Source organism: Coenobita brevimanus, chromosome 92 (assembly GCF_032717465.1).
Source record: "Coenobita brevimanus isolate Jiangsu-jjx chromosome 92, ASM3271746v2, whole genome shotgun sequence".
In the NCBI taxonomy this organism is placed as follows: domain Eukaryota; kingdom Metazoa; phylum Arthropoda; class Malacostraca; order Decapoda; family Coenobitidae; genus Coenobita; species Coenobita brevimanus.
In genome coordinates, this window is record NC_137045.1 from 15,190,932 (window position 1) to 15,207,301 (window position 16,370).

General features: G+C 41.4%; 1 protein-coding gene across 1 annotated transcript in view; it reads left to right on the forward strand.

Moving 5' to 3' along the window:
* Positions 1–15,471, forward strand: part of LOC145412114 (uncharacterized) — a 57,336-nt gene extending 41,865 nt beyond the window's left edge. The window contains exons 7-9 of the mRNA XM_080282031.1: positions 2,810–2,956; positions 14,092–14,178; positions 14,792–15,471. Coding sequence (XP_080138157.1) covers positions 2,810–2,956; positions 14,092–14,178; positions 14,792–15,001 — 444 coding nt within the window. The 3' untranslated portion in view covers positions 15,002–15,471. The remainder of the gene's footprint in view (positions 1–2,809; positions 2,957–14,091; positions 14,179–14,791) is intronic.
* The last annotated feature ends 899 nt before the right edge of the window (positions 15,472–16,370 follow it).

Here is a 16,370-nt window from a genome sequence, read left to right on the forward strand (position 1 = left end):
TAATCTACTTAACTCCTCTTGTATTACTTTTTCTGCTATTTGTATATCTGGTAGTATGTGTGGACATGCGTGTTCCACATATTCCCTCTCAAAATTTTTTTCTTCTGTAAAAACTAATTGGAAATTCTTATTTAGTGCTTCACAAATATCTTTCTCTTGTGTATAAGTGATTCCCTCGTCCGTGATGGATTGTATTATATCTTTTACTTTGGTTTTGCTTCTGATATAGCTGTAAAACAGCTTTGGTTGATCACTACTTTTATTTATTATATCCTCCTCAAACTGTTTTTGGGCTTCCCTCCTTATTCTTGTATAGTCGTTTCTTGCCTGTTTGTCATTATTATACGCCCTTTCACTATTGTGTCTTCTGTATCTATTCCACAACAAATCTCTTCTTTCTTTAGATTTTTTACATTCTGTATTGAACCATTTCTGTATTTTCTTATCTGCTTCTTTGTGCTGTGGGATGTACTTCTGGACTCCTATTTCATAAAATTCACAAAATTTTTTATATACAGCATTTAAATCTTGTCCTCTAAGCTCATTTTCCCAATCAACTTCTAAGAAATACTTCTTTAGGTCTTGATAATTTCCCTTTTTATAGTTTAGTCTCTTTTTGTAACTGTCATTGCTGTTTATTATGTCATATGCTATCCTGAAGTTATAATTTAGTACTGCATGATCCCTTTTGCCGAGTGGAGGGTGATATATTAAACTGTCAATGTCATTTTCTTGCCTAGTAAATATTAGATCTAGCACTGAAGGTACATCAAGTCCTCTTTTTCTAGTGGTTTCCCTCACATGTTGCGCTAAGAAAAACTCTTGTACGAGATCCTGGAGCTTTTGGTCCCAACAGCTTTCTTGGCTATTTATATCTAGAGTATTCCAATTTATATTTGTATTGAAATCCCCAGTTAGTATAATTCTTTCCGATTTCTCTTCCATTTTATGTAGCAAGGATCTTATACTCTGAATTGTACTCTCTGCCAGGTCCTCATATTCGTCTCTTTCCCATGTGTTTGATCTGGGTGGCATATACAAATTGGCTACAATTACTTTACCTTCAGATGTGTCGATCTCTACTGCAATCAGTTCTACTTGTGATGGTATAACTAGGTTTATTTCCTTGACTTTTAAATTTTTCTTGGTTAATATTATAATTCCTCCTCCTTTTTTTAAATTTCTGTCTCTTCTCCATATATTGTATTCCTTTAAGTTTAGTATGTCATTGGATATCCTTGGTGTTAATTTTGTCTCAGTTAGGCATATTATTTGTGGTTCATTTTCTCTGACATAATCATTCATCTCTAGTAATTTAGATCCCATTCCATCCACATTTGAGTACATCAACTTTATCATCTTGTTTATATACTTGTCATGACATGATTCTACTAACTTCCTCCCTTTTCTTCCATCCTGTTTGTGTACCACTTTCGTACCTGCAATCCTATTACTTTGTAAAAAAAATTCTTCTTGTCCTCTTCTGATCTTCCCTCATTTTTTGTTTTTGCTTCCTCCCTTTTCTCTTTCAGTAATTCCAGTTCCTCTTGTGTTAGACATCTTTTTATCCATACATTTTTGAATTCCTCTTTTTCCATAAGATTCTTTGCATTTTTTAGTATCTCTTCCACAGTGTTTACACTCTGGAAAGTCACCTTTAGAGGTCTTGTCTTGCTTTTCTCGTATTTCCCTAACCTTTTGTGCTCCTCTATGTCTTTACTACAGATTTCCTCTGATACTTCTTTCAGTAAGCTCATTACATTTGCCATCTCCTTTTTGTCTCTAGTGATTTTGTTTTTAATTTCTTCCTCTTCTATACCAGTGATTACTATTGATTTATTTATTTCTACTGAATCTCTGACTAACTTTGGATTGTTTTGGATTATTCTTTTCACTTCCTTTTTAATGTTTTTTTCCTCCACCCTTGTTTCTAAGTCTTTCTTTACTTTCACCATTTCAGCATACGTGATTTCTACATCATTTTTGTAGCTTTGCACAGCTTCATTCACCTGTGTTATCTTCTCCTCAATATCACTGCTCAGGTCCATAAGACTGCTTGCTTGTCTAATTGTCTCTGTCGTTTTTTAACTCTTCCATAACACTCTCGTGATTAACTACTGTACTTCCCATTTCACTCACTTTCATCCTAAGGGTATTCAATTCCACTGTTAGTTCACTGATGGTTGTGTCTTTCTTATTGGCCTCCCTTCCCAGTTTTTCTATCTCTTCCTTTTGCAAGTGCATTTGCTTCTTTATTTCATCAATTTCATTTTTGAAAGCCATTTCTAGTTTGTGTACACGTTCAACCAGTCTATTGTGAGTCTCCACTTCACCCAGTTCTTGGTAGAAATCATCATTTTGCTTTTTACTTTTATCCCTTTTCTTTTCCAAATTTGTTTTACTGAAGTATGTATCCATTTTGTAATACTAAATGAACTGAGTGTGTACTTACAAAGCATGCACGCTTTCCCCGTCTTGCTGTAGTATAAACAAACCCAGCTGACTCAACGCATCGTGGTTCTTTGTTGTTTGAACCAGTCTTATTTAAACTTATTATTTCTTTTCCTTTTAATAATGAAAAATCATTTAGTCTAACCTGGTACAGAGCCTGACTCATTCAAAGATACTTATTTAGGTAATGCCTCTGGCCGTGTTGAGCTGGTATGGAGCGCCGGTACAGACGTCTACCTCCGACGATGCCGTGTGTGTGTGTGTGTGTGTGTTTAATCTTCAGCACATGTGTTGAATCCTACATTTGTTTGTTCATTGTGTGCACCGTTCCCCATGTTAAATCATACTTGTGTTGTAGGAGACTCCGGCACCAGCAGCTCGACCCGCAAAGCCTCCTCCTGGGATGGAGTCGTGTCGGATCTGCGGTCGCCACTTCAACTCGGACCGTCTTGAGAAACACGAGTCCATCTGCTCCAAATCCAATGTCAAGGCTAAGAAGCGCAAGGTGAGATTCTGGTATACTATATTAAATTGTGAAGTTTTGTCTTTCAATCCTGCAATTTTGACTTATTGATATAAAATAATTGATGTTTTGAGATTCTGATGCAATGATTTTGTACGATGATTAAGAAAATTTGACATAAATCTTGTAAAATAATAAGAATTGGTAATATTAAGATGTGTGTTGTTTATTCTGTTCATTTTTTGCGTTGTAACTCACATGTTTGAGTGTGTAATGCTAGGTGTTTAAGGCTCGACTTCCCATTCCTAAAACACCTAACGTGTAGCGGGGTCCTCTTTCGAGACCGGGGCTTGGTACAAATAAGAGAGAGGCAGGACACAAAAACTCCAGGCAATAACCTTTACACGTGTATTACTCAGTCCGACAAGGGACAACAGCAGATGTTACAACACAATATTTGGTCAATTACAAACACCTATAACTAGATAATCAGTATCTCACAGGATACTATGGTAGTATACACTTGAAATAGCACTCGAGGCGGAGTGTGCAGAATTAGTACAGTCCAAGGTCTCTGTGCGCGTGGAGGAGTTAGAGATGAGGCTCACTAGGGGAGGGTGTAAGGCACTGGGGTCTAATTGTAATTATGGTAGTATGAGGCGGAGGTTATTGATGGCGTGTTCGATTTATTATTTTCTGAGAGCAAGGGACTGTTGGTTAATTATTAATACAAACTCCACGCCTTGGGTGTTTCTCTTATTATAATATGAGGGGTGTTGCACATGGGTCTTATTCGCTATCACTTTGATTCTGTATAGGTTATTCACTGTTCCTCCCTGTCGTATATTAGACCATTACTATTTCAGTTTCACGTGAACACTTGGTCTGGTACTATGAATGCACTTTATCGCCTTGTCACTGTTACACTACACTAAGGGCGCAATCACTGTCTCATGAGTCACTGGGCGGCGGGTGCAACGGGGAGACAAGCCGGCTACAGTTCTGCCGGGGCAGGGGCACCACCAGGGGAGGCCGTGCGGAGAGGGCACGGGACCACACGCAGGGGTGTCTTCTCTCGTCTAGGCTTACAGGTGGCAAAGGGGCCTGTACTTTTTGGGCTGGGAACAGGAGTGTGGCCCTCAGGACTGGGGCCGAACAATTGCCTGAACCTCTCGCTCAGGTCTCGGCCGGAGGTAGAGGTCCTCTGCCATCGGGGCGTAGGGAGGTCCCGCCTGGGTGTTCTGGGGAGGGCCTGGAGTTCCTGAGGGCTGCGGCTCCCAGAGCTAGGCGGCGCCGTCAGGAAGGGGCTGCGGCACCGGTCTGGGTGAGGGTCCATCAGGTGGGTCTTCTCCAGGGCCAGTCGTAGGGAGCAGAGACCGGGGGAGGCTATAGGGCCTCTCCAGTACTCCTCTACGTCCTCTGCGTCGGGGGTCAGGACACTCGTCTCACGCTGGGGCGGCGGGGCTGCTCTCTGCTGCTTACGGCCATGGGGCCCGGCTACTGGCCGTGGCTTCCCAGGGGCGCGACCACAAGGCGCCGAGGCCTGGCTACTGGCCGTGGCCTGAGAGGGTGAATGATTACCAGCGCACCCCGGGACACCTTCAGAGTGGCTACCGGGCGTCTGACGAAGGCAGGAGCGGCTACAGGCCGACTCCTGCAGGAGGGGTGTGGAGCGGCTACAGGCCGACTCAGGGGCAACGCCTTCGGAGCGGCTACCGGCCGTCTGACGAAGGCAGGATGGGCTGCAGGCCGACTCCTTCAGCTGGAACGAGGAGCGGCTACAGGCTGACTCAGGGGCAACGCCTTCGGAGCGGCTACCTGCCATCTGACGAAGGAGGGAGTGGCTACAGGCCAACTCCTGCAGGAGGGGTGTGGAGCAGCTACAGGCCGACTCAGGGGCAACGCCTTCAGAGCGGCTACCGGCCGTCTGACGAAGGTGGGAGCGGCTACAGGCCGACTCCTTCAGAAGGGGGTGTGGAGCGACTACAGGCCGTCTCCAGAAGGACACCTTCTGACGAAGGCGGGAGCAACTACCGGCCGTCTCCTTATTACCCTCAGGTCGGCTACTGGCCGATTCCTTAGCGAGGGGTGGGCAGCTACCAGCCGTCCCAAGAGGGAAGACAACTTCGGAGAGGCTACTGGCCGACTCCTGAAGAAGGCGGGAGTGGCTACAGGCCAACTCCTTAGGGGCGCTGGTAGGAGCTGGACAGACAGCTCCACCCCGAGATTGGTTGGTGGAAACTCGCCCTGAAGGTAGTGCAGGATTCCTGCTATGGCGACGTCGGGAGGGCTCCAAGTCATAGGGGCATCTGGCCCAGGCTGACTTGTGCCGTTGTCGCGCCGAGTCTCGGTGTGCTGCTGCTGCTCCTCCGTGGTGTCCTTGTGGGGATGTCTGGGAGTTTCTGGGGGCACTATGCTGAATCCATGGTAGAGGTGATTGGGAATTCCAAGGGACACTATGCTGTATTTCAGAGTGTATTAGGCCAGATGCTGTGATGTCCTCCCGTACAGTGTTTGACATACCTGTGATAAGTTGTTAGGTCATACTGAGCCCAGTCTCGTATTGGAATCTAATAATTTTCTCAATAATTCATATTTTGGGGGATATCTAACTTAATATTTGAATGTTTTTGATGTTCCATATAATTTAGATATATGGTCGTATTGAGATGAGTTTAAATTACTCTAGCAGTTATCTTAATTCATATATTCAGACATAATGTATAATTCCAGATATTTTTATGCATTAAGCTTAAAAAATTAATTTAATCTGGCATTCTAAATATACAAATGCACATTCCAGTCCATTAGACCAGATCATTTCATATATTAATCCTGGAATTTAAATTCTGTGACTCAGTTTTGCAAGTAATGCAAGTATACTGTAAGTGGCTGGGGACTGGCTGGGAGAAGGAGGGAGGTGAGAAAGGAGGAAGAAATCATTAAGACGGAAGTAGTGGAAGCAGTGAAGAAAGTCAAAATGGGGAAAGCCCCAGGAATTGATGGAAAGTGTGGTGAAATGCTGAAGCATGGAGGAGAGAGAGTAGTAGAATGGATATGGAAGATGCGCAGATTGGCCTGGGAGGAAAGTAGAGTCCCAGAGGATTGGAAGTCAGGTACAATTATTCCTTTGTACAAAGGAAAAAGGGAAAAAGAAGTGTGTGGTAATCATAGGGGCATTTGGCTTCTTAGTGTAATAGGATAAGTATGTGGTAAAATATTTAGACAGGGTTAAGGATATAACAGGGGAATTACAGTAGTTGGTGAAGAACAAGGAGGTTTTAGGAAGGGAAGAGGTTACATAGATCAGATATTCTTTCTTAGGTCTTTTGTGTAAAAGTTTCTAGAGAAGGGAAAGAAGTTGTATGCAGCCTTCATGGATTTGGAGAAAGGATATGACAGGGTGGATAGACAAGGAATGTGGTAAACATTAAGAATATACTGTATGGAGTAAATGAGCAGTTGTTGAATGCCGTGAAGAGTATGTATGACGTGACTAAGGCTGCAGTGCGTGTGGATGGTGGACTGTGAATTTTTCCATTTGAATGTTGGATTTAAACAGGGATGTGTCATCCCTCCATGGTTGTTCAATATGTATATGGATGGGGTTATCACAGAGTACAGTAGCACTCCGTAAATAGGAATGGTGCAGGTTCAAACTGGCGTCCCATTCTACAGTATAGAGTATTGGGGCATTCACGCGAAAACGGTCGCAAAGCTTAGTTCTAAGCTTATAAACTAAAAGACCTTTGCTATTCAAGTGCAAAACTACTTGCAGAGTGTTTCTAACCTTCGTAGGAGTCCCAAAATCGAACTGCAAAAATATCGATTTTGTTCCGCTTTCTGTCTTTCTTCTTCATCAGTCATAACTCCAAAACAAAAAGGCATAAGCGAGCGTACTACACACCAAAACGCTGCTTGTCAAGTGTAGATGTTTCATGTTTAGAAAATCATTCAGGCTACGGTTCGCGAGTAATGGCCTGAAAACCGCATCACGGTCACCCGTAAGTGCGCCATTTTGCGCAACATTGATTAGCCACAGCTCTCCTATGGTTAAAGAACGTCCCAAAACACTTCATTTCACAGGAAGGCACCCTCGTTTTTGCTGTGTATGTAACAATGCAAATCTAACACTTGCTCTATGCATAATTATACTTCCACAAAAAGATCTTAAACTAGAAAACAATAGTTTTCCTCTAAAATGATTAAGAAGTAGGAATGGCAAAATGCTCAGATAAATGATGAAAAGAGCACAGAAACAAGAGAGCATTCAGGATTGGAGGAGATTTGGAGATCTGTACCCATTACTACATTCCACCAGCGACAAGTCAGTGGCTAAAGTGTGGAATGTTGTAATGGATTTAGGTCTTCAAATCTCCTCCCATCCTGAATGCTGTCTTGTTTCTGTGTTTTTTTTCATCTCTTATCTGTGCACGTTTGCCATTTTTACTTCTTAACAATCATTTTTAGATGAAAACTTTGTTTTCTATAAACTAGAAAAAAGATAGGGCAGTGGATGTTTGAGCGGCCCTAATGAGAGAGATCAGCTTTTGGAAACTTCCAGTACAGTTGTTTGCAAATGATACTATATTGTTAAGTGAAGACGAAGGGGAACTGCAAGGCTTGGTGGATGAGTTTGGGAGAGTGTGTAAGAAACGGAAACTAAAGGTGAATGTAGGGAAAAGTAAAGTTATGGTCTTCGAGAGAAATGGAGTCACTGGATGTACAGTGAGGTTGGATGGTGAGGAAATGGAAAATGTGAGTGTCCCGTCCGATCAGCGAAGTTAAGCAACGTTGGGTCTGGTTAGTATTTGGATGAGTGACCGCCTGGGAACACCAGATGCTGTTGGCATCCCTACGTGTCAAGTGGGGTTGGTGGAGGATTAGTGCCCCTCCCTGTAAAACAATTAACTCTAAGCCCTTGGCCACCCCTTTTGGGATACATGGCGTCTGGCAATGAATGAATGAATTTAAGTACTTGGGTTATGTGATAAGTATGGATGGAAGTTTGGAGGATGAAGTGCTTGAAAGGCTACAGCTAGGAAGAAAGGCTGCTGGTTCTTTGAAAGCAGTGATAAGAAACAGGGAAGTGAGCATGGAAGTAACGAAGTCACTGCATGACAGCAGAGATAGCCCGATTATCCGGGCTATATGGGGTCAAGGGGTGCCTGATTAATCCGAAAGCACGATTAATCCGGCGGAAACACAAGTACTGTACTGTTAGACTGATTTATTTACCGGTAAATGTACACTTAAGTACCAGAAAGACCTTTCCAGTTCAATGTATATTCCTCCAGCTTGTTTCAGTATTTTTCAGACTATATTCAGTTCGGTAAATCACTTTTTCTTACTGAAAGATTTCCTCCCTGTTAGTATCGTCACGTTGTAAAGCTGTACCTACGATTGTTTCCAGCACAATGGACGAAACTCATCGTACTCAAATGTGGACTTCGTTTCCCAACTTCCCAACTGAAGATTAGGTTAGGTTACATTATTAGGTGCAGTTAAGCTAGGTTAGGCCACGTTTAAACACTTAGATTAGAACAGTGTCTTCTGCCATTACGTTAACGAATCAGAGAGTCGTCACACCAGAACAGATAAAATCAGCGGGGAAAGATTTAACAAGAAATGTTTATTTACCAACCCAGAAATAATCAGAAAAATATAACAGACTATCAGGATGAACTGATTTGGTAAGGTGCTTTTACTGCTTACAGCAAAGCGTATGTTTACCCCCCTCAAATACTCAATGTTCGTGAGTTCAGAAATTTGTGTGCTTCCGTGGCAGACCTTGAAACCATTTTTTCAAAGTTATAAAGTCAGTTTCTTTTTCTTACAGATGTGAAAAGACTCGTCTGGTACACCTGGCTTTTTCCCCTTCTCCCTAAACCGATCTTGTGATTTGTTATGATTCGTGAAAGAAAATTAGGGGGCATGTTAATTAGAATTTAAACATAAAGTTAGGGTACATGTTACTTTAGAATTTAAACATATCGGCGAAAACATCTGGGATGAAAGGACCGCCGAGCTGTTTGGGATGGTAGAGTAGGGTCGTATAAACATACCAGTGACCTTGGTTCCCTTCCCATAATTGTTCGCAGTTTTTATGGCTCTCCCTAACTTAACGTTACTGACACCGGTACAGTAAAGCATTGTTCAAGGCTAGCAGCTATAAGGGGTTAATGGAATACATTATTGTTTGTATCAATACTCTCTCTTTCACACATACACGAACGAACAAAAGAATGTGCAATAAATGTACACTTAACTGTAAGGAGCAGAAATAACTGTATGCTCTGTCGGTCCGAAATGTGTTGGGAAGCGACATCGAACAAAGAATGTGGAACTGAATGCCACCATACGAGAACACTTGAGATGAAAGTATTTTTTCTTATTAGTAAACATAATTGTTCCATTTCGTCCCCTATAATTGTGAAACTCGTAAATTTTCGTCCAAGCATACAGCCTAATAACCTTACCAATTCAATTCATATTCTCTAGTTTGTTTTTGTATTTTTCTAGTTTGTTTTCTTATCATAATAACGTTCCTTAAGCCTTACCTACGTTTGTTTCCGGCATATTGGAAGAAACTTACTCATAATTAGGGTGCATGTTACATTAGCATTTAAACATATCGGCGAAAACATCTGAGATGAAGTGGCAGGCCGCCTGACTGTTTGAGATGGTAGAGGAGTGTCGTGAAAACATACCAGTGACCTTCGTTCCCTTCCCATAATTGTTCGCAGTTTTTAATAGCTCTCCCTAACCCAGCATCCCTGACACCGGTACAGTAAAGCATTGTTTGAGGCTGACAGCTATGATGGGGTTAATGGAATGCATTATTGTTTGTATTAATACTCTCTTTCACACATACAGTACACTTAAGAACGAACAAAAGAGTGAACGGTAAATGTAGGAGGAAGAAATAACAATGCTCTGTTGGTCCGAAATGTGTTGGGAGGCGCGATACCTAACGAAGAATGCAGAATTGAATGCTAACTTACGAGAACACATGAGATGAGTATTTATTTATTTATTTATTTTTTTCCTGATTAGCAGACATTCTTGTTTCATTTCGTTCCCTAAAACTATGAAACCCATTACTTTTCGTCTAAGCATACAGCCTAAAGACCTCACCAATTCACTTCATATTCTTCCAGTTTGTTTTCTGTGTTTTTCTATTTTGAGGGTAGTAAATTACCTTCTCTTGCTGAAAGTTTTTCTCTTTTATCACGTTCTTTAAGCCGTACCTGCGATTGCTTCGGGCATAAAGGAAGAAACTCATCGTACACAAAACTGGATTTAGTTTCCCAATTTCCCAACTGGAGCCCAGGTTAGGTTAAATTATTAAGTAGTTAAGCAAGGTTAGGCTACGTCAGGAGTATCAGTTGCCTCACCAAACTCCATCCTACCACCCTTGTGATCGAGTTGTGAGCAGTTGTGGGTGGGGGCAGGGTGAGCAAGACTCTCTCTGGTTTATCCATGCCTCTCTCCCTAGAAACTGGATGCTTCCTGTTTAAACCGGAGCTATCATACGGATAATTCTATGAATTACTATACCACTGAACCATTGGGTCACGGCCCGGATATACCGAAAGCTGGATAATCCGAGCCTGGATAATCGAGCTTCTACTGTATTGTGATACCAACTCTAACGTATGGAAGTGAAGCTTGGACCTTGCAGGAAGGACTCAAGTCAAGAATGACAGCAGTGGAAATGAGGAACATGTGGAGTTACATGGAGAGACTGACAAATGAGGAAGTGAAGGAGCGTTGTGGTGTGGATGTGGATGTAATAGAAAGCGTTAGGAGAAATACACTGAGGTGGTTTGGCCATGTGGAGAGGATAAAGAGAGAGAGAGACTAACGAGGACAGTATGTGAGTGAGGTGGAGGGGAGGAGAGGGAGGGGAAAGCCAAGGATGAGATGGAGGGATGGAGTGGAGAGGTATATGAGAGCGAGGGGGGTGAGCTGGGAGCAGGGCAGTGAAATGGGAGGGGACAGGGCGACATGGAGGCGATTTTTTTGTGGCCACCCATTACGTGATTAAGGCGTCTGACAATAGATAGATAGATAGATAGATGGACTCAGTTTTGATATTTTAGGCTGGTAAAGTGATATTGATACTAATGTAATAGTCCTCCAGTTATGAAATTCCTGTTTCCTCAGTTTCAAAATGAGCTACCCGGTATATTTTTTCAGGTCTGAATCCGTCCATCTCTTATAATCAACCATCAGTTTTGATGCTTGAGTAATAATCCCTCCATTTTTATATACCGGTAATGATTTTATATGGTAGGTGGTGGCGACCATCATCCACTCACTTGATGTAGTGCTGCCAACTCCTTCCTTAGCCTTTATCATTCTTTGTCTGTGCTTGCCCTCCTCTTTTCCTATTTCTCCCATCTTTCCTGTCACTACTTAATGCTTTTCTTTCCGTTACAGGTGGCTTTACATTAAGTGACAAGCCATATGGTTTCCTGTAAGCCAAGAAACCATTTACAATGCTGGGTGGTAACCATATAACCAAACCATACATGCTCCCTACGTGTCAAGTGGGTTGGTGGAGGGTTAGTTCCCCTCCCTGTAAAACAAATAACTCGGAGTCAAATGGCCACCCCATATGGGATTATGGTGTCTGGCAATAGTTAGATAGATTCAGTTTTAATGTGTTTGTAATTATCTCTCAGGTTTGGTGGATTCATAATAATCCCTGTATTTTGTTGTATCAGTAATAATGCCTCTGTATAACTGTAATGTTCCCCCAGTTTTGACATGATCATTCAGGTCTGTCATACTAATTTCTCAGGTTTGGTATAATAATCCTGTAATAATAATCCCTTAATTTTGTCATGATCCCTCAATATTATCTGTATCTGTACGCTAGCCATATTTTCTGTGACACAGATGAGTTACTAACACATAGGAGTTTGCTAATATTACCTCACCTCTTTCCTTTCATGCATCTTCCCGGTGATAGAATAAGGTATGTGGGTAATACATATATTTTATGTATATATTTGCATATGAATAGTGCTACTTGCCGCAGCAGGGTAGCACGTGGAAGCAGGACAGTCTTCATCATCACTCATTAGGTATCATTCATACCGTGTGTAAAAGACATGAATGAATTGTAATGGCCAGCTTACACATGGCACACATGAGGGGGCAGCTCTCCTGTACTGTATATCGTTGTGCACAGCAGGCTGCCGTAAATGTTAACTCCACAATTTACCCAAACTGTTTCACCACTGGCTTGTTATAAAATGTTGACATGTCCCCCAACCCTTGCCTCATCTTCTGCTTCAGTCCAGTGTGATGAATCCCATGCAAGCACACCCTCTTAAATGCTCAGGTCTGTGTGGTTGAACGCTGAACTACCTTTTTAAACACTGCTCCCTAATGCCTTCTCCACTTTTGTTATGTACATTTAATTTTAAACCTTCAGCTTTGAGTTGTCATTTAAGAAGAATATAATTTGTCATACTCAACGTAGTATGCTCTTTAAGAAAAATGGTTTATGGAAAATCATTGTGACCTTCCTGCATCTGAGGAAGACTAACTTGAGTTCCTGTAAACTTGTCGACCATAAATAGAGACACTGAGCATTGTGTGGAGGAGGAAATCACAATCTGCCCAGAGAGGGATAGGTATTTTGAAAGTAATGGGTATTTTTTAAAGTAGTGGTGGATGTGAGGCTTGGACTGGAAATGCAAAGAAGAAATAAAAAAGGTGGGCAGAAGAGTTTAAAAAATTAAGTGTTTAAGGGCCATGTATGGTGACATGGTGTGAGAGAGGTTGGATGAGGGAATATGAGAGATATGGATGTAAATGTAGCGTGATGGAGAGAACTGAGCACTATGTCTTCAGGTTGTAGGCAGTGTTAAGAGAATGAGTGATGAAAAACTGGTTACATGGTGAAGCTCAAGGACATTGTTTATATTCATAGTGACTTGCATTTGTCTTTTTCCTTTCTTTATGGGCTGACAAAAACAAAGACAACCACAAGAATGTGGCTAATGCCACTAATTCTTTTAGCTCTCCAACAATCCTGTGGCTCATTTCAGGCAGCTGTGCTTCATGTACTGTATTGCTGTGTCCACCTTCTTAATGAAAAAAGAATGTCATGCATGTTATCTCTCAGTTCTTGTCTCCTCATTACATCTCGACAGCTTTCCTTGAGAGAGGGAGGTGTGAGTTGGGAGCAGGGCAGTGAAATGGCGGGGGACAGGGCGACTTGGAGGCGATTTGTTTGTGGCCACCCCAAACGGGATTGACGCGTCTGGGAATAGACAGATAGATATTTATTGTACTGTATTTCCCTGTTTCCCCTGCTGGGATACCAGTCTGCTTATTAATTTCCTTTATATGAAATTTATTTTTAATTGTAGTACCTCATTTATTGTATATTGATCTACTTCATTACCTAGGGTAAAATCCACTACACCATTTTATGGCCAACTACACTCTCTGTGCATCATCTGCTCTCATTATACTGTAGTTATACCTCATCTCACCTCACCAGCTGTTTTCCATCTAGGCATACTCTGTCAGGTCTTGCCTTCCTGCTATATCTCTCATCAGCTAGCTTTTCTAACATTAACTGTCAGTATCCTATTTTGACAAACAGGTACGGTATAGTAACATATTTTTATTTCTTTTGGATGTAGTGAATTGCCGTGTAAAATCTAAAATTCCCTGAATGATGTAAATTGTAAATATTTTTACTTCATTTAAAATTGATTCATTGCCTGCTGCTGCATCGCCAAGACAGTTCTATCCTTATTCCTTATCTTCTTCCTTTATTTGTGTGTACCATGTCCAGACAGTTTTATTTAGATTATAAGAGACGTTCTGAACTTGAGGAGGTGGATATAGCCTTCAGTAATTTTTTGTTAAAGGTTTTTCCCATACAGAATAAAGTTGTCTGCTGATAGTAAGAATGAAATGTTAAGATTCATCATATATACTGAAGGGGTTAATGATTGATCCCCTCCTCTTACAGCCCCTCTTGCCCTGAAATCTTCTCCACTTCAACTTTTCCTTTTTTCTTCAGGTTGTTATCTTGATTCATTTTCTCACCCTGATCAGAAGTGGTAATGGACTTATTAGAGTTCACAGTCTGGCTCACACTTGACTCAGTTTTCCTTTTGTAATTGTTGTGGTATATTTTCCAGGTGTTTGATCCTGTTAAGATGAGGACAAAGGGGACTGAGGCAGAGAAATTTGTATCCAAGGGCTTGCACCTCAAAGAAAAGCCAAAGGTATTGTACTGCATTTTGTTGTGTGTTATTTAATTGTTGTCTCTGTGGCTGCAGTTAAATCTCTCATGGTTGAAACAACTGAAGTATTCCAGTATGGCCTACAACACATGATTATAATCAGCTGAGGGTGAGTCATTGGAACCTGAGTGTTGATACATTCACCATTAAGCCCCTTATGGTTGAAACAATTCTTGTTGTGTGTTACTGTCATTTTATGATACTTAGTTGAGTGTGGATCGTGTCATAAAATAGTGTTCATACTCTCGCCATTAAATTTCCCATGGTTGGAACAACTCTAGCATTGTATTCCAGCTAATGTCAGATTATTATAATCAGCAGAGAGTGAGTCATAAAAACCTTAGTGCTGGGGGACATGAATGTGCTGGATGTGGAACTAGAGCTAGATTAGTAATAAAGGTAAGGGGCTTGATGTATCCTTCATTAACTTTCTCAATGCAAGAGATGATCTTAAGCCTAATATAATCATTTGGAGTTAAATACACCAGTAAAATAGGTCACCAAATTTAATGGGTTATGAGAACTTGTAGCAGCAGAGTATTAAGTAGGAAATACAGTACTTATATAATGCTTACTTTTACTACTTTGTTTTTAGCCCAAGAAGAAAGACTGGAGGAAACAGCATGAAGACTTCATTGCCACCATCCGTGCAGCCAAGACAGGGGGTGCTCCACCTCCGACAGACAACTCAGACTACGTGGAATGCCCTCATTGTGGACGCAAATTCAATGAGCAGGCAGCTGATCGACACATCCCTAAGTGTGCCTCTATCCTCAGCAACAAACCTGTTGGTCGTAGGCGGTAGAGGGTAGGTGGAGAAGAATGAGAGTGAATGTGATCTCCAGTTGTAGCCACTAGTTCATTTACTGATTCAGAGAGACAAGTAAAGTGGGTGGGAAGGAAACACAGGAAAGACCTTCACCTCTTCAGTATGATGACAGTCTTTATTTTGCTTTATTCTTGCTACCCTCAAAAAGTTATATTTAGGTTAGGAGAGACTTCTCAAATTGGAGGGGTTAGATACAGCCTTAGTTAACCCCTTCTATAGGTGAGGTCTTTCCTACGTAGAATAAAATTGTCAGGAGGGAGCAAAAATAAACAGGGAAATTACATCACCAGACTGAAGGGGCTGAATTCATTTTTTTTTCCTCTCTGATGTTTTGGACTACACACAGCCAATCTGTGGAGACTGTTCTGAAGTGTTCCCTTCCAATCATTTCAGCTAGTTCCTTTACACTTCTTTAAAACTGCCAGAGCCTAATGATAGCTTGCTAAATTAACCAGTAAAAATCAATGAGGCTGATTTTTTGCTTAATAAAGTTATATCCATAGAAGGTAAATGTACTGCTGGCTGTCTCTGTATACACAGGATTATAACTGCTGAAATGTTTGTAAAAGTAGAAATAACACATAGAATTACAGGGATGTGAGTTCCCTTGTGATATGCTGGTTACATGTGTTACCTTCTGTAATAAGGCAGTTGTCTGTTCCAGTGAGTGGTGTTCAAAGTGAGGTAATGATGTTTTTTATAGCAGCATAATGTTTCCATGGCAAGAAAAATGTGCTTTCCCCATGAAAAGTGCCTCAATTCTTCTAGGAATGTGATAACTATGTGGTGTAATATTTAGGATATTTGGCCACTGTGGTCCCTCTGTGCTATATGTCGTCCAAGAAGCAGTAGAAGTTCCATTATCCAGGTACCTTAATAACCAGACCCTGAATATGCAAAAACACAAACAGTACCTTTTATCTTAGTATTGGAGGCTTCAATGGTTGGATGTGTAGAGTTTAAGCCTATAAAAAACTAGAATTTTGGTAATGCCCAGTTATGGATGGATGTTAGCAGTGAGTGTAGTAGTGTATTCTTTCATGCTTTATCACATGACGAAACTCTGTCTAGGTTCTCTCAATGACAAGTGGACTCTTACAAACAGTGCCACTCCAACAGAATACATTTTTTCATACACTAATCATACCCTCAACAAAGTGTTCAGTGATTGGAGATGGGTAGCTTCTAGTGATAAAAAGTGATGTCCCTACAGACATTTGGTCCTTCATGACTAGTATAACAGCACTGCCTGCTCTTGCCAGGTCTGTGCAAGCCATGCATCCACTGCAATTCATTCATTCATTCATATTTTTCTGATCTCTTCATAATGTCTACATTTCTGTTA